General features: G+C 40.5%; 2 protein-coding genes across 6 annotated transcripts; one reads left to right on the forward strand and one right to left on the reverse strand.

Moving 5' to 3' along the window:
* Nucleotides 1-977: 977 nt before the first annotated feature.
* CDCA2 (cell division cycle associated 2) lies at nt 978-13,005 on the reverse strand. Of its 4 annotated transcripts, none has more exons than XM_032204183.1 (17): nt 12,966-13,005; nt 11,590-12,186; nt 10,835-10,965; nt 10,327-10,474; nt 9,742-9,938; nt 8,729-8,807; nt 7,993-8,144; nt 7,785-7,869; nt 7,406-7,629; nt 7,243-7,321; nt 7,075-7,113; nt 6,580-6,635; nt 5,422-5,562; nt 4,477-4,648; nt 3,788-3,999; nt 2,519-3,394; nt 978-1,102 (listed from the first exon to the last, which is right to left on the reverse strand). In XM_032204183.1, the coding sequence occupies exons 2-16, from the start codon at nt 12,116-12,118 to the stop codon at nt 2,555-2,557; spliced, it is 3,084 nt and encodes a 1,027-aa protein (XP_032060074.1). In that variant the 5' UTR covers nt 12,119-12,186; nt 12,966-13,005; the 3' UTR covers nt 978-1,102; nt 2,519-2,554. The 4 variants fall into 4 exon arrangements, with proteins under 4 accessions (XP_032060074.1, XP_032060075.1, XP_032060076.1 ...); XM_032204184.1 differs by having other exon boundaries at nt 12,955-12,967; XM_032204185.1 differs by lacking the exon at nt 12,966-13,005 and adding an exon at nt 12,390-12,516 and having other exon boundaries at nt 3,788-3,984.
* A 462-nt stretch (nt 13,006-13,467) lies between these two features.
* Nucleotides 13,468-21,908, forward strand: KCTD9 (potassium channel tetramerization domain containing 9). 2 transcript variants are annotated; one of them, XM_032204121.1, is made up of 12 exons: nt 13,468-13,530; nt 15,105-15,226; nt 15,905-15,948; nt 16,121-16,217; nt 16,715-16,773; nt 17,218-17,346; nt 17,972-18,039; nt 18,142-18,237; nt 18,671-18,820; nt 19,199-19,304; nt 19,566-19,699; nt 20,490-21,908. In XM_032204121.1, exons 1-12 carry the CDS (start codon nt 13,483-13,485, stop codon nt 20,604-20,606), a joined length of 1,170 nt encoding a protein of 389 aa, XP_032060012.1. In that variant the 5' UTR covers nt 13,468-13,482; the 3' UTR covers nt 20,607-21,908. The 2 variants fall into 2 exon arrangements, with proteins under 2 accessions (XP_032060012.1, XP_032060011.1); XM_032204120.1 differs by having other exon boundaries at nt 17,972-18,237.
* Nucleotides 21,909-22,253: the final 345 nt, after the last annotated feature.

A 22,253-nucleotide genomic window follows, 5' to 3' on the forward strand; every position in this document is an offset into this window, starting at 1 on the left:
ATTAACCTCCTCCTGCAACAAGGCCCTGCATAATTGCAGACTCGTCTCCTCTCAAGTCCTTGCCAGATTAAATTCAGTTACTGTAACCTTTATTTCTCTGCAGGTTTGAACCTTACCCTCACACAAGCCACGCGAACAGCCATTGAGCATCTATACATAATTCAGCCCTTTTCAACCAAGTTGTGCCAGGAGGCAAATGCAAGCTTCGTTTTTCCTTCTCCTTACCCTTGCTCGTCTATTTCTGATTTTACTTACACTCCACATCTAAAGTGCACTTAACACATCCACTCAAGGAACCTCGAGGGAAAACACACTTCCACCGCTGCCGTGACTGACGCATAGGACAGCAGCACCACAAAAAGCAGGCTGTAGGCAGCACTTTGGAGATTCAGCCCTCTCGTGTCCATATGCTAGTTTATTGCCTCCTTCCTTCAGGACATTTCTGTACTTGACCTGACCGTTCGAGTCTGATACTCAGGATCTGACACCCACAGTCTCCAGAGGTTTCCCTCACTGCTTGATGTGATGTAACAGGTAAACACTGATGTGATGTTACAGGTAAACCCTAACATCTCTGCAGCAACTGCAGAGCCCTGCTGTGTTTAAGAGTGCTATGTGATTTCCACATAGAAAGCCATATCTGAATAAAGTACATAAGCATTTCACCTCTCTAGCATAAGTTTTAGTACTTAGTGCACTTGCTGTTCTGATTTTTTTTTGAATGTTAGAAGTAGCAGCTATTATTAGTCAGTGTTGATCACACATAACTTTAGATTATAATTTCAGCTAACATTTGTTCAAAGATTTTGTACGTTTTCAAGATAAGTAAGTGATGACCACAAAAACTCATGTCAGACTGCCCTCTCCTGGCAAGCCAACATACTGCTATCACCACAAAATTTAACCCAAGTAACTTTGTTGCCATCCTGTTTCCAAACTGAAAATTTTCATTGTGACACAAATACCAAAATAAAACCTGAAGGAGACTGTTTTGATAAATTCCAAAATATTTCTATAGCAGTACAAGATGAACAGCATTTAATTAGTGGAGTTCCTTTCAAGTTGACTTAGGAGTTCTTGTCTTGGGAAAAACTGATGATGTCTGTAGAGAAAAAGTAAAACATGCATAAACATGAAATTGTTCTGTTTGTTTTTAAGTTTTATAAAAGCAGCCAAGTACATAAAACATTTTATTCCACACCACTAATGGTAAAAACAAGGTCACAGAAGAGAAAATTTTCAAGAGAAATCTATTTCCTGAAAGCTGGCACAGGTATTTCACTAGGGCGGAAACAGAGCAGTATGAAAAACAAAAGCTACAGCAAATGTTTAAGTAGACCACCTACAGTCATCATGCTTTATTATTGTTCAGACTAGAAAAATTGAAACAGTAAGATGACAGGTCAACTACTGAACATTATGCAGTGTAAATAAAACACACACAGCAAAGATGACAAATTAAATGCAGCTTTATTGCATGATGAATATTTCACTTCCCTTAGCCAATTTCATTTAAAAAAAAAATGTATATAACAATGAAGTTTTAAAAAATGTTTTGCCAAATTTACTGATTTCTTTATTTCTTTTAAAAAGACCAGTCTTCTGGTCTTTCCTAGCCCTTAGTTGTAGAAACTCTGCCCTTCTGGTATGACAAGGCAAAGCTAAGTTTCTACAGCATAAGGTAAAAGCTTTGCTGCTTTACACTCCTCCCCTTCAAGCCAAACTCTGTTTCTTTCTTTTTCTTTTTTTCCCCTGAAAATCTAAAGTTTTTTTATGGCACTTTTAAAATGTAGAACACAGGTTTCAAAAATAATTTATAAAAATGATCTAGCCCAAGGGAAATATCAAGACATTGAACAATTCTGGCTAAAAGGGGATCTGTTAGAATATGGTTTGATTACTCAAGACAAATTCAGGTTTTATGTACACTGATTAGACTTCAAAGCTTGAGTCCTGCTCTTTCAAGAAAAAAAAAAAAAAGTCCTTTCTACCAAAGTATGGATTAGTATCAACTCCCATTCATAGAAAAAAGTAACTTTTCACTATAAGAATATTTTTTAGTTATCAACCTTGTTACTCAAAATTGCCCAATGTCACGTGTTTTCTGATTTCTCTCCATTTACCAACTTCATATATCGATCGTGCGTTTGTGAATAGGGCAAATGTGCCAAGATTACCTGTGAAACAAACCAGACTAACAATCACAGTTCAGTTTCACAGGCAGAAAACCCACACAGCTGTGCAGGTGCCACAACTATAAGCACATTGCATAAGTAATGTTTATGCATCCATCTACAAGTTTTTATTTCGTCTTACTGCTGTATATTGAAAAAAAAAAATCACTAGTCCCTACAGCAATCCTTGTACACATTTTAGTCATCAAAACAAGGAAAATCAGTTCTAAGTTGCCCAGGAAATTAGCGAGTAAATAGTGAGTAAGGAAGCAAGTGGAAGATAAAAGGAACTTCTTATTTCTAAATAGCACTCCCAACAGAGAATATAAGAATCTAATACTGACCTTCACTTTAGAAAATGGGAGGTATCTGAAACCTCACTAAGTGTTAGCCTTATTTTCAACAGGTATTTCTGCTTCTTCAGAGAGTCTTTGTTTCCTTCTGTCCTTGCTATGCACAGAATTTGTTATGCTCCTTTTCCGGGTTTGAGACCAAGTTCTTGTTTCCTGAGGCGTTGGTACACACATGCTCTTCCTCCTCCATCTTCTGCAAGGACCATCAGCAGAATTAACAGGGTCACTGTTCTCCTTCCCTGGCGCTGCAAACTGGATGGGATTTTCTTCTGTGTGGCGAATGTTCTCAGATTCTGTGAGGACACACGTGCTTATCGTTCTCCTGGTTTTGCAACCAGAAGCTACCAGAGGAGGGTTCTTTAGAATCTCACTGGGCACTTGAATCCACGCCAGTCCTTCCGTTTCTGCATCTTTGTGTAGCCTCATGCTGCGTCTCACCCTGCTCGTTTCACTGCTGCTCCCCTTCCTCCTTCGGCCTTCTGAGGAGTCATTTTTCAGCTGAGGAACAGATAAGACTTCCTCCACATTAAAAGGAAGTGGAAGATCGTTTCCAATTGTTTCAAAATCAAACTTTTCAACAGGAGGAGTATAGACAGTACTGCTTCTCCTTCTTGCTCTACCTCTTGAAGATTTTTTTGGTGGCCGGCCAGTTCTTTGGGCAATCTCATGTATGCCAGTGTGCTGCTGTTCTGGAAATTCTAGCCCTGTTAGCCACTCTTCCTTATTTGGGAAATTTCCCTGTAAGTTATCATTTTCTATCAAGCAATCACCTCCTTTTTCCTCTTTTAAACACTCAGTCTCTTCAGCTTGCTGGAAACAGCGATATGTGTCAGAAACATAGTTTGTGTCTGGTACAATGCTTGGAAACTGAAAAAAAAATAAATTACAGGCAGATACAATCCACATAAAACTTGTTTAAAACAGCTGACAATTAAACAACTTCTACAGATTTCCTCATTAAGTCTAGTCATTCTCAAAAATAAAAGCCAACAAACCAAAAAAAAAAACACAGCCCTGCACGTTGGCAGGAACCTGATCCAAAACAGGGCCACCTTATTCTGCCTGAGGACTTGTTCAGTCAAGTTCTGAACACTTCCTTCCAAGAATGCAGATGCCATGGCCTCTTCACGCAGCCTGTTCCAATGTTTAACCACTAACAGCTAGCTTTTTTTTTCCTTCCCAGAAACATTACTTTTTTGGATGTAATAACACCAAGAACAAAACTTATTTTCAAGTAGTATGCTGAAGTAGATGACTTACCTTATGATCAGGGCCAGAAACTGACTTCAGATCACCATCTGACACCTGAAACACCGTAATGTCAGGGCTGCTGGTTTCTTCAACATCCCGGTCCTCAGAGATTGGACACACGTGAGCATCAGGGATGTTTTCCCCTCTCATTCCTTCTATTGCTTGCTTCCATTGAACATCCTTTTGACCACTGCTGGATTTCCAATCTAAAAATGCATCCTCTGAATCAGAATAACACATGGTTACCTGACTCTCCTTGTGAATGTATGAAATCAATTTCTAAAGTACTAAAACAAACTCACAAAACAGTAACCTCTTAAATGAGCATTCCAGAACACAATCAGCATCAAAAAAGCCTCTCCACAGTGCTATTGCACATCACTTAGCATTTTTAAAGCCTATGAAAACATCAGTCTGCAGTTAAGACACAGAGTCTCTTTTGTTGTCTGCTTTACACTGGAGTCCTGTAAGAGTTGAAGTGATGCGCTTGGAGACTAATAATCTAGTGGATGCTTTGAGCTTTATTACAGACTAACATTTATTTCTCCTTCATTCCACTCCAGAAGCCATTAAAACTGAAAAACGCATACTGTGCTCTTTACCTATGTACAGAAGTGAAGATAACTATCAACAGCATTGTAAACAACTACTGAAGCAAAAAGAATGAGTAAGGCAAAACAAAACTACAAACACATTACCTGGAAGTGCATTTGCCTTTGGTGAGCTTGGAGATGAGGCAGAAGAGAGAACTTCTGGAATCTCGGGGATAGGGCTCAGAAGAGGCTTCTTAGAAGCCATTTCTCTTTCCCCATACAAAGATTTTTTAACTTTTCTCTTTCTTCTTTTCCCAGAGCTTGCATGTTTTGTTCTCTGAAGAGATGCAGAAGACCAAACAGAGCACAATGCAATTACGATGATCCTTTGCAATATTTTCCAACAAATAACTTTTGTTACTGGATTTTGAGAGAAAACAATTGTTTCTCTCAAATTAAGGTCCTTCTTATTCTGCTATCTACACATTAATTTAAAAGCCACAGTACAAAGAAGGATTACTTCTTAGATACTAGAGTTTTGTTTGTTTCATTTAACCAAATCTGGAAATCAAAAAAATGAGTCTTTCAGTTCAAAACTACAGATTCTTCTTTCGTGCTTATTTGTATCTTCCCGGTTTGAAAAGGATTACTTGCTTTCCCTTCCAATATACGAAAAGCTCAAATCCTTCAGAAGTCTCACACTTTTATAACACTTAAAACAAACTGGCATACGAGGGGGGAAGTTCAAAGAATTATCAACTGTCCACAGTTGCTAAGAGAAGCACCACAAACTCATCTTGTGTCCCTGAATTTGCAATGGTTCTGCTGTTCGTCTCTGAAGTACCCTTTCTGCCCTGCAAGTGTTTAAAGCCCTGCTAGTCAGCCCTAACAAGCAGTGCAGGCATGCCAGAAAGTCTAGGAAAACAAGGCAGACATGAAGAAGAGAATACCAGCAGCAACAGGAAACAAAACACTCTTTAGAAAATCTTTACTACAAACATCAAAATAATCACAAAAAAAAAAAAAAACACACACACACAAGAAAAAACTAACTGCATGAGACATCTGGATAGAGAAATAAAATTTATTATTCACCAGGCTGTCACTTACTTGTGTCTTTTTGGCAGCAGATGTGGTAATACTCTTTGGTCTTTGAAGTTTGTTTTTCCTTGGATTTTTGGTATCTTTAACATTCTTAGCACTCGTGGCTCTTGGGATACTAAGATCAACCTCATCTGAAGTGGTGCTACACTGTTGAGGAACATGAAATTTTAAGTTGTTGGGGCACATGTGTATGTGCGTCTGCGCAGGTGCATGTTTGCTTTTTCTAAAAAGCAACACAGTCCAACAGCTGTAAGAATCCCACTGCAAATAGTCTGTTATTTCATCTATGAAGTCATAAAAGCTGGACGCTCAGCAGTTAAGATTTACAGAGGTTGTCTCTTCACAATAGAGCTCTCCTTTAAGAAAAAAGGATATTCTAATAAGAATATGGTAAATTTTCATCTTCAGTTAGTTCTTTCTGACAAGATGGGCTACTTTTCTAATTGCCTTTTTTTTTTTGCCCCTCCTTCCCCCTCCATTAAATCATTCTAGAACTGTACAACACTGGAGCATGTCTGAAAGCATTTCTTATGGGAATTGTACAAGAAATTCTATGCACCTTAAAATTCCAGCAACCAGAAGAGATACAGGTAGGATGCTGTCTGTTTTATGGCTAGTGGACAATTCACTGTTATAGTGAAGATCTTCAGCACTGGACTTGGGAACACAAATCACATTTTCAGTAATAGTGAGAGAATCACCAGAGGCTGCAGAACAAATTTGAAGTTACTAGCCTCTCCCACACACTCTAATATCTCAAAAAGGTTAAACCTAACAGAAAAATTAGACAGAAAACTGTTTCTGTTCTCCTAAATGTTCAATGAATGCAACTTCCTAGATTTCCATGACTGAAGCCCATAAGCATGAAAATGAAATTAAAGCATATGAATATCTCTAACTTTCTGCTGTGGCTGGACTATTTGGAAAAGTTCCAGCAAAATTAAATGGAAATCGTAAATTTAAAATATCAGACTGTAAGCAAAGCTGTTTTTAATAACTTAAATGAGATTTCCTTAGCTGCACTAAGGGGAGATATTTCCATATACCTGGATCTATGCAATCCTTTTATCTGAGGCTGCAAAAGCTCTGATATACGTTCGAGAGGTATACAGAACATCCCTATTTGAAGATGATTAAAAAAAAAAAAACATTAAAGAAACTTACCTTCCTTTTACTAGAGGAACGAGTTGTCATTGTGTAAGATTCGCCAGATTCTTTTACTGTATATGAAGAAAAAAGAAATATTGGTTCAGTTCAACAAAAAAGGCCAAACACATTGAGGAAATTATTCACACAGTTTTTAACATTATGCACAGCATGTGTAGATCTTAGTCCTTTATGCATAAAATCTTACTTAAGACTATCAAATATGGAAAGATTAAAGAAAAAACAGCTTGCCTTACAACATAAATCAGAACAGAAGAAAACAAAACTTGGGAGGATTTGGTTAACAAAATCAGTGCTTGTAAAGCTTTCATTGAGAGACATACACACAAACGTATATCCCCCTTTCCATTTTCTTGTTGTGTTGCTTGCTATTTTAAAAACATCAAAATTGCAATATCTTAATTAAGATAGTAAACCAAATTATTTAAAGCAGTAAGTCTAATTAGATCAGCCACTCGCACAGAGTAATAGCTGAAATAACATCCACTTTACCTAAACAACAGGCAGACTCTGCAGCTACACCAGTGACCTCTGGAAGAAAGCAAGAACATTTAACTTTTAGTACTAATATCACCTCTATAAAACAACAAAACACAACCGTCACCTTTCAGTTTTCAGAAAGCTGCATTATCTAATGACAAAAACACAACTCAAGGTTACCTGTGGTATTTTCAACAGGTGAGAGGTCTTCTGCAGCAACAGAATCCTCTCGTAACTCTTCAAGAGGCTCAACACATTGCTTTAAGATGAGCAAACAAAAGTTAAAATACTGAATGCTCATGGAGACTGTAAGAAGCTATTTTTGTAGTTTAAACCAACTTACATCATCGCAATCAAAGTTTGGCTGGGGTAATGGCTCCTCAACGAGTCTTGACCTTGTAAAAGGGCTATTGCTTTGTGATCCCGGATGACGGCCTGGTGTTGCTCCTTTGCGCAAGGGAGTATTTGCAGGCAAAGTTTTATCAAATATTTCTGGGCTGAGATCTTCTCCAAAAGTAACTTTTTTCTTCTTTGGCCTTTCACAGCTGTATTGTTCAGTTTTCTCTACTGTAGCAAAAGACACCAACTGCTTAGTGAACTCACATTCTTCAGATTTTGCAAAAAAGGCAAGACCCCATCATCCTAAGGAATACTCTATTTACAACACCACCACCACAAAAATAAATAAATAAATAAGAAAACCCATAAAAACGGAGTCAGACCTGTTTGCAATGCTTCACAGATTTTTACTTCAGAGACTGTGAGAGATTCTCTTCCTCCACTGCCAACAGTATCAGCTGAGTATTGCTATAAAAATTTAAGTGATAAAATCATCTAATCAGTACTACATAATTAAAGATTGTCCTTTTTCAAATCAAATGCTAAGCCAAGCCTTAGCATTCCCAACACCACCTAAGTTAGTAGACCAACCTTAATGCAATCCGTCAGTTCTTTTGGTGGTGTTTTCTTCAGCACAGATCGCAGCTGGGAGCCACTCTGTGTACGTTCATTTAATGAAGCACTTCCCACTCGTAGTGGTGTGACAGGTGGCTTGCTTTCATCATGGATTTCCAGGCCCAGTTCTGCAAAATTAGCATTCTTTCTGTATAGGTCTGATATGACATTACTTCTGACTTTACTGATATGGTCAGGACTGAAATCTTCAGAGCAAGTACACAGATGTGAAAATTGAAGACTGAAGTAAAATTGAGAAGGCTTTAGTATTAGCAATCTTAACTATAGATGTACACACATCAATAGATTTTCTCAGCAATTTCACTTGGTGTATCAAGAAAAATCAATTATTTTCTGAATTTCTGCTACTATTATGCCATATTTTTTCATACTTTGAGCAATTTATTAAAAACAGAAATGAAATGGGAGCATTACGTGAAGGGTAAGATTTCACATTGGGATTTCTCTCTGCCCATGAGTCTGCACATTCTGCTTTGCAGACATGAAGTGCTCAGTGACACTTTTCCTTAAGCATGGCCTAGCAAAATCAAGGGAAATTCTTAAACAATTATTGCCACCCTGTATCTGTTTGAACTTGCTTTTTGTATCACATAGCTAACATATCACCCAAGAGGACCTGCTCCACCTTCCAAATATATGTTAGTTTCTAGTAAGAATATAACAAGATTATAATAACAACGAAACTTCTTACCATGGCTCATTTCTAAGATATCTCTAATGAGAATTGCATCTGAATATTCAATAGGATTGCGTTGCTTATAAGCCCATTCCTAGAAAAAGTTACAAGAATACAAAGATACATATACACACTCTCACGACATGATAAAGAGATAAAATAACCTGCTGAGTTTTGTGAAGTACTTGACATCTATCTGTTTTTGTCTGTATGCTCACTAACTCATTTCTAATGTATACAAGGGATACTTGCCAAAGTACTGCTTCATCCATTAGCACTGGAAGTATCAACTGACATTCTTAAAACACACTGAGGTTTCTCAATCCTCAACTGAATAAACAGTTGTTGAATATAGCAGAAAGTATTTTTCACCCGCATGCTGAACCTTTCAATCCAAATAGCACAGATCACACCTACCTGGCCAAAGAACCTGAAGTTCTTCAAATCAGTCTCAATGGCCAAAGATAGAGGGAACTACTTGCAAATGGTGCCTTGTAAAAACACATTAACTAGTTTTTAATCCCAGCAGAAACAAGGATTGCAGTTTCCTCAGTCATCCATTACTTGAGTTGTTTTAGTTTTCCCCAGATAACGAGGCTAAAAACTTAAAAGGATTAGGTATCATAAATGGAAATGAGGATGAATTAATTTACATGGAATATCAAACAACTGCCAAAGACGTACAAGGCAGAGATTTAAAATCGCATTCAAAACCATCCCAATGAGCAGTAGGTTTGGTTTTGACATCTGCAAAAAGCAATTTGCCAAATCTGTGCACTTGACATCCCACAGTGCCAGTTTTGTATTCAAAATAAATTAATAAATATTTAAATCTTATTAATATAATAATTTCCATATAATTATCAGAACAATCTTGCTAACTAGGACAGCTTGTAGCATCCCCATCGTCCGTAACATCAGTGTCCACACCAGATTTTGCTTTCCTTGACCTGTCATAATAAGACAAAATAATTCTTCCAAGGGAGATTTGCTGCGCTATTTTTCTTTGCCCACATTTGTGTAAGTACCTTAGAAAGAGCAGGTTCAGTGACAGTCACATCCTGGTGTGAAGACAAGCTGGTGCACATCTTGGAATCAGGCTTACTACCATAGCTCAAGTTCTGTTTTAAATTTTCTTTCAAATCAGCTCCACTGTAGTCAGACACAGGCTTCTCACTCTGCTGATCCAGACTGTGCTTTGTTGTGAATGGTACTTGGTTCTCAGCTACAGTGATAAAAAAACAAACAATTCAACAGCAAACTTCAAATCTTTCCGGCAATGCTATTTTGGTGTTTCTTCACCAAAAGAATGTAAGATTTGTGAAAAGTACATGACAAGGCATAAATCTAGAAAGTAAGGTTAAGAGAACAACCATGAAAAACAGTCTTCAATGTTCTTCAAGATATGTTGAGAAATCACTGTTCAGGATGCACTAAGAAATAAGACAGGCTTAAAAACCCTCAAACCAAAAACAAACACACATAACTAAACCATTGTCTACCCTTGTAAAGGAAAACATTTTTGTTTTATATTATGTTGCTTAATAGGTTTTGTTTTAACGGAAGACCTAATGTTTAAGATTAATCTTGTACCAGAAATACAATTAACTTACAACAGTCTGCTTCCTGAGAAGTGCCAGACTCTTGTGAGAGTCCAGGGAAGTTCTTCTGCCCTTCAGCTTCTTGCACTGGTTTCAAAGGTGTTTGAAAGACAGTGATTTTGTTCTTCGATGACTTGGTGAATTTAAAAGGACTAGCAGGCTAAAAGAAAATTAATGTCATGAGATACTTTTTCTAAGATGACATGAGCTTTTTTACTTTGTATTTATACTTTGGCATAAAACATACCCAGGAAAAAAGAAAATCTTGTATTTTATCTGGCTGCTGCTTTAGTTATATGGTAAAAAATTAAAAATGAACCATATCAAGTAATCTGCTGTTTCCTTCTAGGCCATTTCCAGAATTAGTTTTCTCACAGTCTATGTTTGAAATAACAAAAGCTAACTTTAAAAGTCTGATTTAAACATATGCTTCTGTCAGCATATGTTAAATTTGAAGTCTTACTCATCGATTCCAAGGGGAACTAAAATAACACTTTTGACACTGGAGCAAGACTCTCACCTGTGTAAAAGTTTCTTTTTGCCGATTGCTTCTCTGCTGGGCAAGGTACTGAATAAGGGCATTATTTTCTGGTGACCCTCGTACTCCAATCGCTGATCTTCGTCTTAACTTTAATGCATTCGGAGACTTCCCTAAAATGACACAGAAGGAAAAAAAATACAAAGAAAAATTACAGCAGAATACTTACAGCTTTTTTGTGGCATTTTTTTTTTGTTGTTGTTTTGTTTTTTTAAAGATTAGTTTGTGTTATTTACGGAAACAGCCATATTTAGCTGCTCAGCTTAGGAAACCTTCCTTCTCTTTCAAGCTTTCAACCAAGTCAAAACAGATTCTAAAACTCTGCTCAACTACCAGAAAAATAAGACGTAGAACATTCTTTTTCTACGTAAGAAAAAAAGAGGACAAAAAGCAAGATTTACATTTAACTAAACCTCGTAAGTGAGAAATTCAGCCATTTTTCAATTTTTTCAACTTTTTCAAGTGCAGGTTAAGGAACCACACACAATACTTGCAGAATTTGTCCTACTACTCAAATCCTTTGTGAAAAAGGTTCTGTCACCAAGACAGAAAAAAAACAGAATAGGGAATGAGCGCAAATAGAGAATTGAATCAAATTCCTGCCCTTGGATATATTCAAGCTTAGCCAGACAATCTCAACCTGGCCAAACTTTGAAGCTTTTAATAGGGATTGCACTAGCTGACCTCCAGATGTCCCTCTGAGAAGGACAACAGGACATGAATCATTCCAGCCTTACCTATAGGTGGACTAGTAAAACTTTCTTGAGTAATCCCAAATTCAGCGGTTGTTACAGTTGCAAAGTCAACAATTTTTCTCCTTGGTTTCTCCACTATTCCACAATAGGATTTTTCTTCCGCTTTGTCCCTGTTGGGTGGCAAGCAGCATTCATCCCCCAATGAACCGGGTCCACTTCTTGAAAAATTTTCCTTACTGTTCAAAGACCAGGAAGGTTCACCAAGCACATCCCCTTTCAGTGTATCAACAGAGCATTCAGCAAGCGGACAGCTAGCATCCTTTCTGCTGTGGGACGATTCCTTCTCTAGGACTTTGGAGTATTTCAGGGCGTGTTTTTGCAACCACACTTGGTTCCCATCGCTTAAATTCTCCTTCTCAGATGCCATTGTGGCTTTTGATTCAGTCATTTTGCAAATCTTCTGGTCTTTTGATAGATCAGAAAAAGAGGTCTCTCCCTTCTCTTCAGTGTTTCTACTCTCATTACCTCTAACTTCCAGGATAACATTTACAAGCTTTGATAGTCTGTGCATTGTTAGTCATGGATTTTGAGGCAAATGAAACACTAAGTCATTCTTTGCTCTCCCGTAATGACAGCTCCCTATCAAAGAGAATAAGAAATGTTAATAGGCATTCAGTAAGAGTCCACTACCATTCTCAAACTACTATCAAAACTCAGAATTTCCTGGACTTTTCTATAGCGAGGGGTTTATCAGCATGGGTGGAAAAGGAAAGGAGCATCTCCAGAAAGCTACACAAAAAAAAAGACATAAAAAGGCTGGGAAGAAAAATAAAAACACACACCTGTCACCTCACCACAGATGTCTCACAAGTAAGTAACTAGGAGGCTGCACTTTTACCCTATGACAAACTTCACGTTAGCATCAAATATGTGAACCACAACGTGATTGCTTTGCTATAATAAACGTTGCAATAAGTATTAGCTAGCATTAGTAAAGACTAACTTGAGGAAGTTAAAGACGCTAATGCCTTTTATGCTTGGTTTCCTGCATTTTAAGATTAAACGTATAGAATCCAGGAAAACATGACAGAAACTTCACCCCCACGAAGGCATGCTTTTTCTGTATACTGCGGAGCAGGAATTAAGCCGTTAAACCCCGCATGTGCTCAAGTCACAGCAAGACCTGACACCCCCTTCCCTGGGGTTGTACAGAGACGGGGCTAGGCGAGGGGTCCCTGGCGACCCTTGCAGGGACAAAAACCCTCATCGCGGTCCCCTCTGAGCCCCCCAACCCCTCAGGGGCCCCTTAGCACCAGTGGATCCCCTCAGAGCCCCCCCCGTCCCCTGAGGGTCCCCTCAGCGCCCCCCGCTCCCCTCAGGATCCCCTCAGCGCCTCGCCCCCCTCACAGCCGCCTCACCGCCGCCGCCGCCCGCCTCTCGCGTTCAAACCGGGCCGCCCCACCGCGTATCCCTCCGCGCCTTCCCTTCCTTTGGCTCCCCTCCCTCACAGCCCGCAGCCACCGCGGCCCAAGGTTCTCGGGGACAAAGCGACCACATCGGGACCCAGCCGAGCCGCTGCCCCCGTCCCCCGGAGCCGGTAGAGGGGGTAAGGTTTGGGGACTCTTTGACAAGCTCCGTGCGGAAGGATCAAGAACCGTTACAGCCGGGACGCAGCACCGCTTTGAAATAACCGCCCCTCTGACGCCCCGCACGTGACCGGGCGAGCCAATCCCAGGCCACGCTCGGCGTCGAGCCACTGTATGCAAATGCCACAGCTCTCTCCTCCGCTGATTGGCAGCCGGCAGCGCTCCGCCCCGCCTCCCCTCCTCCTATTGGCCGTCGGGCGGGGCGGGGCGGGGCGCCGATTGGGCGCGGCCGCTGTCGCTCGGGCGCCGCGCTTCCGGGTTCGTGCAGCGGGAGGAGCGGGCGGGCGGCATGCGGCGGGTGACGCTGTTCGTCAACGGCAGCCCCCGGAACGGGAAGGTGCGGCCGGGGGGGGGGCGGGCAGCGGGACGGGGGGATGAGGGGATGAGGGGCTGAGGAGGCAGGGAGCCATGGGGTCGGGGGACCAGGGAACTGTGGCTGCAGGGAGCCAGGGGATAGGGGACTGGGGGGCCGTGGGGAGCCAGGGGGAGCCAGGGGACCGAGGAGCCAGGGGACTGTGGAGTAAGGGAGTCAGGGAGCCAGGGATTTATGGAATAAGGGAGGCAAGGAGCCAGGGAATAAGGGAGGCAGGAAGCCAGGGGACCAGGGAATAAGGGACCAAGGTGCCAGGGAACCATGGAGTAAGGGAGTCAGGGAGCTATGGAATAAGGGAGCCAAGGAGCTAGGGGATAAGGGAGCCAAAGAGCCAGGGAACCAGGGGATAAGGGACCAAGGAGCCAGGGATCTATGGAATAAAGGAGCCAAGGAGCCAGGGAGCCAGGGAATAAGGCAGCCAAGGAACCAAAGAGCCAGGGAATAAAGGAGTCAGGAAGCCAGGGGACCAGGGAATAAGGGACCAAGGTGCCAGGGAACCACGGAGTAAGGCAGCCAGAGAATAAGGCAGTCAGGGAATCAGGGAATAAGGGACCAAGGAGCCAGGGATCTATGGAATAAGAGAGCCAAGGAGCCTGGGAACCATGGAATAAGGGAGTCAGGAAGCCAGGGAACTGTGGAATAAGGGACCAAGGAGCCAGGGGATAAGGCAGCCAAGGAACCAGGGAATAAGGGACCAAGGAGCCAGGGATTTATGGAATAAGAGAGCCAAGGGGTCAGGAAACCATGGAGTAAGGCACCTTGGAATAAGGGAGTCAAGGTACCAGGGAGTAACTGGGGTTGGAGAAGAACTCCAAGGTCCTGCTGGTAGAGGGGGGAAGCTGCTCTACCTGCCACAGAATGGCTGCGCCTGCAGTGCTGTGCTGGGTCCTTGACACAAGGATGTGGAGGTGCTGGAGTGTGTCCAGAGAAGGGCTGCGAAGGGCCTGGAGCACAAGGGCTGTGAGGAGCAGCTGAGGGAACTGGGGTGTTTGGTCTGGGGAAGAGGAGGCTCAGGGGGACCTCATTGCTCTCTACGGGTACCTGAAAGGAAGCTGTGGGGAGCTGGGGGTCGGCCTTTTCTCACAGGTAACTGTGACAGGACCAGAGGGAATGGCCTCCGGTTGTGCCAGGGGAGGTTTAGGTTGGAAATGAGGAGACATTTCTGCTCAGAAAGAGCAGTCAGGCACTGGGACGGGTTGCCCAGGGAGGTGGTGGCATCACCATCCCTGGGGGTGTTCAAGGAAAGGTTGGGGCTGGTGCTTGGGGACGTGGTTTAGTGGTGACAGTGGTGGTAGGGGGATGGTTAGACTGGGTGATCTTGGAGGTCTTCTCCAACCTTAATGATTCTATGAAATTTTGCTGGTTTCTTTAAAAGCTACGTGGTAGTAATATCTCCTGAGTGATCACAGTGCAGGTTGAGCCCAACCTGCACACAACTAGCATGGGAACACCTTCCTTCCCCTGTCGGAAGGGGGTGAGGGCCCTGAAAGGGCAGAGCTGGGCAAAAGGGGGTCTCCAGCTGCCTCTCTCCTCCCCAGGTCGTGGCCGTGTACGGCACTTTGTCAGATTTGCTGTCTGTGGCTAGTAATAAGCTGGGAATAAAGGCGACCAGTGTTTACAATGGAAAAGGCGGACTCATTGATGATATCGCGTTGATTAGGTAAGGTTTATCCAGTAAAACTCAAATCATGGACATGGACTAAGAGACTTAATAGCCTGTCAGTGCTCTGACCTTAATCAATAACAAGAGCTTTCTGTCAAAACAGATCTCACCATTTCCAGCCAGTATCCTCAAAGGTGCTTTCACCTCCAGGCAAAATAATGCTCTCTGTGGAACTTCAAAGCGTTTCTATTTTGGTGAATCAGAATTTGACACGAGCTGCATTTTATGCCTTTTAACATCCCTCTGTGTTGATTCAGGGTGCAATGAATGCACCAGCAAAGTCCCACTGTTCTTTCAGCAATGGGATGAGTTTTTTGTTTTGTTTTTTTTTTTTTTTTTGAAAAGGAGACAAACTGTAGTGTTGTTTTGGTTTGGTATAATCCACCCAGAGTGGGGAGAAAAGTAACTCTTCTAAAATTAAACTTGTTGAGTAACAAAAGTGATTCCTACCTGATGGATACAGATATCTATTGGTAGCATCTCTAGTGAAGTTGACAGTACTGCAGTCCCCAGGAACCTGCAAAATCAGGACAAAAATCAGATACTGAAGTTCTAATTAATGGCCACTGGGTATCATTTATCTGAAAGTGATCAGGAAGGGGTCTTACTGTCATTTAGATGAAAAAAGATCTATGCTTAATCTTTTTTTTCTTATCTTTCTCTTCCTTCTTTCAGGGATGACGATGTTCTGTTTGTCTGTGAAGGGGAACCATTCATTGGTAAGTCTCTGTAATTCTTGTTTGACCTCTTTAATGGAAAGAGGGTTTGGTTTGCTTTAGGTGAATTTAAAAAAATAATTTTCTGCAGTTTTCAGAAGATATCTGTTATCACATGAAGGGTTTTGAAATAGTCACCATTTTTCTAATAATTGTTGTGTTCTCACCTGTGTAGATCCTCAGACTGATGCGAGACCTCACGAGGAACTAACTGGGTCGCACACAGACTGGTTAACACTCAATGTTGGAGGCCGATACTTCACCACGACACGGTAAAAATGGGACTAGTTTGGCTTCTGAAGGACTTGATTTCAGTGGTTACAGCAGCTGGCTTAGGTGGTGAGGCTCTGGATGCTCTTGAGAAAGAGCTACAAAAATCATTGACTGTTTAGTAGGAGGCCTTTGACCTCTGCAGCTTTTTTGGTATTAGGCATTTGCTACTGCAGTTTTGCAATAATTCAACAGTTTACATGTGTGGTAAAACTGGCAGAAAGCCTGCACAGGCCTGGATTTATCCCTGGAATATTTCAGATAACTAAGTGCTTTGTATTTAAAATACGTTTGAGATACCTTTGAGGTCAGAAATGTATTTTGTTTTTGCACTGTATGAAATTAAATCAGTTTAGTGTTGTAGCTGTTGGAATTTATATTGCACACCGTTACTACCCTCAAGCTGCCAAAGGCAGGAAATACGTTGCAACCAGCAAGTGTGTTTCTTCAGCTAAACTTTCCACTGTAAAAATAAAATTGCACTGCCTTTATTTTCTAGGAGCACTTTGGTGAATAAAGAACCTGACAGTATGTTGGCCCACATGTTTAAAGATAAAGGTTAGTGTCTTAAAATAAAATTCACCTTTTAAGCTAACAAATTAGCAGAGTAGGTAAAAGGCACTGTCAAGTTGAAGCTCTTGTTCATATGTTTGGGGTCTTTTTATTTTTATTTTAGATTTTCCTCTTTTTGTTGTGTCTTGATGTTTTGTCACCAGGATCAATGGGCAAACACTGTACAAAGCAGGGGCAGAGTAAAATCTTAATGCTGCTTTTATTCTAGCAATGGTTCTTATGCATGTGGTGAAATATGCTTTAGTTATTTATAGCAGGAGAGAGTTAGAGGTAAGGGGATATTGTCCCCTCACTCTTACTTTCCTTCCTTTTCTCTAAAAAACACCCTTGCAACTGGAAAGTACCCCCTTGGCAGTAACAATCTGAAACTGAAGCAAATGCTTTTCTATTAATATATCAAACTTAATGATATGTGTTTTGTGGAAACAGATGCTTGGGGAAATAAGCAAGATCATAGAGGAGCATTCCTAATTGACCGCAGTCCAGAATATTTTGAGCCAATTTTGAACTATTTGCGTCACGGACAGCTCATTGTAAATGATGGCATCAATTTGCTAGGTAAGTATTACCTGGATGGCATCTCCTCAATTATTACTCTTTAAAGTCAAACTATGCCCTCTGGTAAACATGATGAAATCACTGGCACTTTTTATATGATTATCTAAATGTTTGGGATTTTTCTATGGTGACTTTACTCTCGAGGAGTACAGTTCCACACCTTTGGTTTAAGAAATTGTTTAAGCTTACCTTGAGAGGATTAAACATCCCATACTTAATTAATATCTGGCCATAATCTTGGATTTGATATCTTTAACTTAATGCTGGTGTTGGAAACATCCTCTCTGACTCATTTTTTCCTTTTAGCACAAGCAAGCTCGCTTTTCCTCTGTCTGCTTATATGTAGCATACTGTGTGTGGCTGACAGTTTTATTAGTTCATGCATTTGTTAGAGATTCCTTCAACTTCAGCAAGTGATCTGTTTCTCTTTTAGTGTAGCTAAAATAATAGAGTTCTAACAAGTGGGGAAATTAGACGGAACTGATGCTCTTCCAATACTAAGGATGGATTAGCAAAGTTTCTGGTCTGTTGTTGGTGTGGCTGTGTGCTGCTTGGCCAGTAAGGGAAGAGTGGTATCTTGTTTAATGGCTCCTTGTAATTAACAAGTACTGCTTTGTTTTGTTAGGTGTTTTGGAAGAAGCCAGGTTTTTCGGTATCGATTCACTAATTGAGCACCTAGAAATAGCTATTAAGGTAAGTTGCTTGCTTTTATACATGAACGTGCATCTCCTGTTCTTCCAGGCAATATATAACTTAGTCCTATCTGTATTAGCTCTTAAACAATTCTCTCAACAGAATTCACAGCCAGCAGAGGATCATTCTCCTATATCTCGAAAAGAGTTTGTGCGATTCCTGCTGGCAACCCCAACCAAGTCTGAGCTGCGATGTCAGGTACGAAAATGCAGACTTTGTCTCGTTCTGTGGTGTTGGTGTCAGGTGGTGAAATATCCTGCAGCACCATGTGATAAATAACACAAAGTTCAAATGGTTCCCCACCTTCTCTTTTTAAGTGAATTTTGAGTCCAAGCTGTGGCAGAGTGACTGTAATAGGAAATCTGAATGCTCTGTTTGGACCACTTTCCTTCTTGAGGTTGAAGGTTTCCTTGAGAAACAATTTAAGTTGTTCTATGTAACTAAGATTGGCTTGAATAACCTAAGCCAATGCTTTAGAGCTTTGCATTTGCATTAGTCTTATGTAATAGAATAGGTGGTCCTGTTGTGTACATCTGTGTGTACATACATCTCTGTGTGTGAGTCTTTTAACAACTTCTTGTGGTCTGAGCTGCACCTCATTTTCCGTAATTTTGGGGGTTTTTGTTTTTAGGGTCTCAATTTCAGTGGAGCAGATCTTTCACGACTAGATCTTCGCTATATAAACTTCAAGATGGCCAACCTAAGCCGTTGCAACCTAGCGCATGCCAACTTATGCTGTGCCAATCTTGAAAGAGCTGACCTCTCTGGATCGGTGCTCGATGTAAGTAAGAATTGTTATGTCTTGGAAAGTCTGGGATATCATTCCTTTATTTTAAGGAAAGGGGAAACAAGCAGATAGATGTAAAACATAGTTCTTCAATATTTCTGATATTCTAGTTAGATTATTTCAAAAGCTTAGAAGCTATCTTAATAGGTTAAAAAAAATATATATTAAAAAAAAATCCTACCCCTCTGTAGGGAAGAGGAGACAACCTGCCTTCCTGACGATGAAGTAATATTATGGCAAGTTTTCACACTGTCTCACAGTAACAAGGCTGTTGTACTTTAATAGACTAACTTCCTAAACAGAAATTAAGACTATAAGGTGACCATTTTTGGCATTGTTCATGAATCTCATCGATGCATTTATCTCCATCAGTGTGCAAACCTCCAAGGGGTAAAGATGCTGTGTTCCAATGCAGAAGGAGCATCTCTAAAAGGGTGCAATTTTGAAGATCCATCAGGCCTTAAAGCTAATTTGGAAGGTAAGGAGTTCTGCCTGTTTGGAAACTGAACCACATGTGTTTTAAGTTCCATATGACAGATTCAGCCGTAGTTTGTGCAATGCATCCTTACATGAGAAGAGGCCATTTATGCAGGACTGAGTATGCAACTATTAAACTCCAAGTTCTGCCTTGACCTCTATCAATTTACATGGCTCTGAGCAAGCATCTTTCTGGAGTTGCTGCGTTTCTGACTCTTCTTCTTGGTAAAAATGACTTTTTTTTTTTTTTTTTGCATTCTAGGTGCTAACCTGAAAGGTGTTGACATGGAAGGCAGTCAAATGACAGGAATTAATCTCAGAGTGGCAACACTGAAAAACGCAAAACTAAAAAACTGTAATCTTAGAGGAGCAACTTTGGCAGGAACTGATTTGGAAGTGAGTTATTGTTAATTCTATATACTAAATAGACAACTGATAAAATTTGGGGAATTGTTGGCTTTTGGCTGATTCTCTACCTCCATACTAGACAGAATGTAGTAGTCTTTTCATTAGTCTTAGTGAGATATGGATCATCTAGAAAATCCTATTTCATTCTTGCCTCAGTATGGAAGTTGTGTTTTGAAGACTTGGATTTGCAGTGTCTCAAAGCCACAGGAATGGCTTGCATCTTCTCCAAAGTGAAGCCTGGAAATACTGCTAAACTTAACTCTTAGTGTGAGGTCATGCCAACACTGAGGAGAAGTGCAGGTGCATGTTCTGTTTGTATTTTCTCCTGGTATGTCATTTGTAGAGTAATAATGGAATCTTACCCAACTGTTGGCACATTGTACACTCCTCTCACTGTTGCTGTAGAAAGACAAACTGGCTCGTTTCAAGCTATGTACAGTAGCAGTTCTTCCTCAAGTTCTAGAAAAGCATTCAGTGCAGTATATGATGAGATCTCAAGAGGCAGCTTTCTTCTACCGTTGCTTAACAAGCAGTGGTAACTCCTGGAAGGCAATTTGATGTAAAGAGTGTAAGTCTAACAACTTAAAAAATAAATCCAGTTCCTACTATGAGAAGCAACCACTTTCTTAAAAGAAATAACTCAAACTACACTAGAGTGATACACTAAAGGAAGTTAAAATTAAAGAAGTGGACATGGCTTCTGTATAAATACAGTTAAGGTTTTGATCAAAGTTCTGTACATATTCAACTAATACTTAATCTTTCTTTTGTTCTTTAGAATTGTGATCTTTCAGGTTGTGATCTACAAGAAGCTAATTTGAGGGGATCTAATGTAAAAGGAGCTATTTTTGAAGAGATGCTGACACCTTTGCACATGTCTCAGAGCGTCAGATAGGGAAGAGAATATGCTGAAGAGGAAGGAATCAGAACATTTGTGACTTTCTTCACCTCCTCCCCTTGTTAAGTTAGAAGTAATGGTTATTAGATGACTTATATTTGCAGTAGTGCCTAAGTAAACTCTTTGATCACTTTTTGGGGAGGGAGCTTTAACTGAAGAGGTAGAAACAGGTACTGTTTCTGCCTCTGAACAGAGTGAGGAAGGGGGCTGGTTCTAGGACCAGAATGTTTGTGTTTTGTTTTTGTTTTTGTTTTTTTAAAGATTCATTGTTTAGCATTGCCTCACTTTGGAATGCGTTTTAATTTATAAAGCACAATATATGCAATTCTATTTATTAAATCTGTAGCTGCAATATGAATAGAAAATGTTATTCATGTATAGTAGCAACGAAGTTCAGGTTTACAGTTATTACAGTTAGTGTATTTACAGTTAGTTTCTTCATTCATGCACAGTGTATTAAATGACTGATGTGGTTTAGACAATGTCCACAGGCTGTTTTCAGGTACTCTTTTCTTTCGGGGTGAAAACAGTAGTTAACTGTCATCATAGGTAACGTATTGCCTTGTAGTAGTTAGAATTCAGGTATTGAACAGCTTTATCATCATCTAAAATGTGCTGTGGAAGCCTTCCACTGAAGGGATCTGTGTATGCAGCAGATCGAGTTATAACAAAAACGTCCCCATCAGAAGTTGTATGGCTTTCTTAATCCTTTCTGTGTTAGTATAAAATTGCACTATCAATCACAGCTGCTAAGAAACATGCTGTTGCTTTTAATTGTCCTATCCACTCCCAACCTGGAGTACCTGTCGATGTTTCATTCTTTGTGGGAACTTAAATGTGTGTAAGAAAATACAATCCACTCTCACCAAAGTAGAGATAGGCATTGGGGCCACAGCACTTACTCCTTTCTCCCCTGTCGTGACTCCAGTATATGAATAAATGGCACCCCTTTCGCCTCAATGTACTATGCAAATACTATTGTACACTGAATCCTTGAAAGCATGAGCATAATCCTTTCCCCAGCCAGATCTTAATATACCACTTTGGGCCTGCTTGAAGTGGCTGTAAAAGCCTCTTGCATGGGGCAAAGCGCCCTTTCCACAACTGCTTTACCTGTGAGCAAATATGGAACTATGACTTCTGCAGTGCAGAAAGCCTCTCAGCATTTCTTTAAGTGGTGGTGCACTTCGTTTAATAAGCTGTTTCTGCTGTAGTATCAATCTAGTTCTCATCTAACAAAACATTTATTTTCTATACAATCAAAAAGCACATGAAGAAACTATACCAAAAAAAAAAAAAGGTGCATCAAGAACTCATACCTCAGATGCTTACTTAAAATACCCCAAAGTTACAACTAACATTGAATTTAAGGAAATGCAGCCGTTACTGGAAGCTAAGAACAAATGTATCCTAAAACTTAAAGAATGGAATACTGTTAGCAGTGGTTTGAGTTGCAGTTACTTCAGTGTGTTGCCTTTTAGGTGCAGATTTGCTGTCCTCTGAACAGAAGTCATACTGTCTCAGTAGTTGCTATGAAAATGCTGCTTTGCCGTCAATCTATAAAGGTTAGTTTATGGAAAGGTTTATGATTTGTTTGGGGAGAAGTGCAGGATTCTCCCTTATTTTCAAGTTGGGTTGACTCAG

The sequence above is a fragment of the Aythya fuligula genome, chromosome 27 (genome assembly GCF_009819795.1).
Source record: "Aythya fuligula isolate bAytFul2 chromosome 27, bAytFul2.pri, whole genome shotgun sequence".
Lineage (NCBI taxonomy): Eukaryota > Metazoa > Chordata > Aves > Anseriformes > Anatidae > Aythya > Aythya fuligula.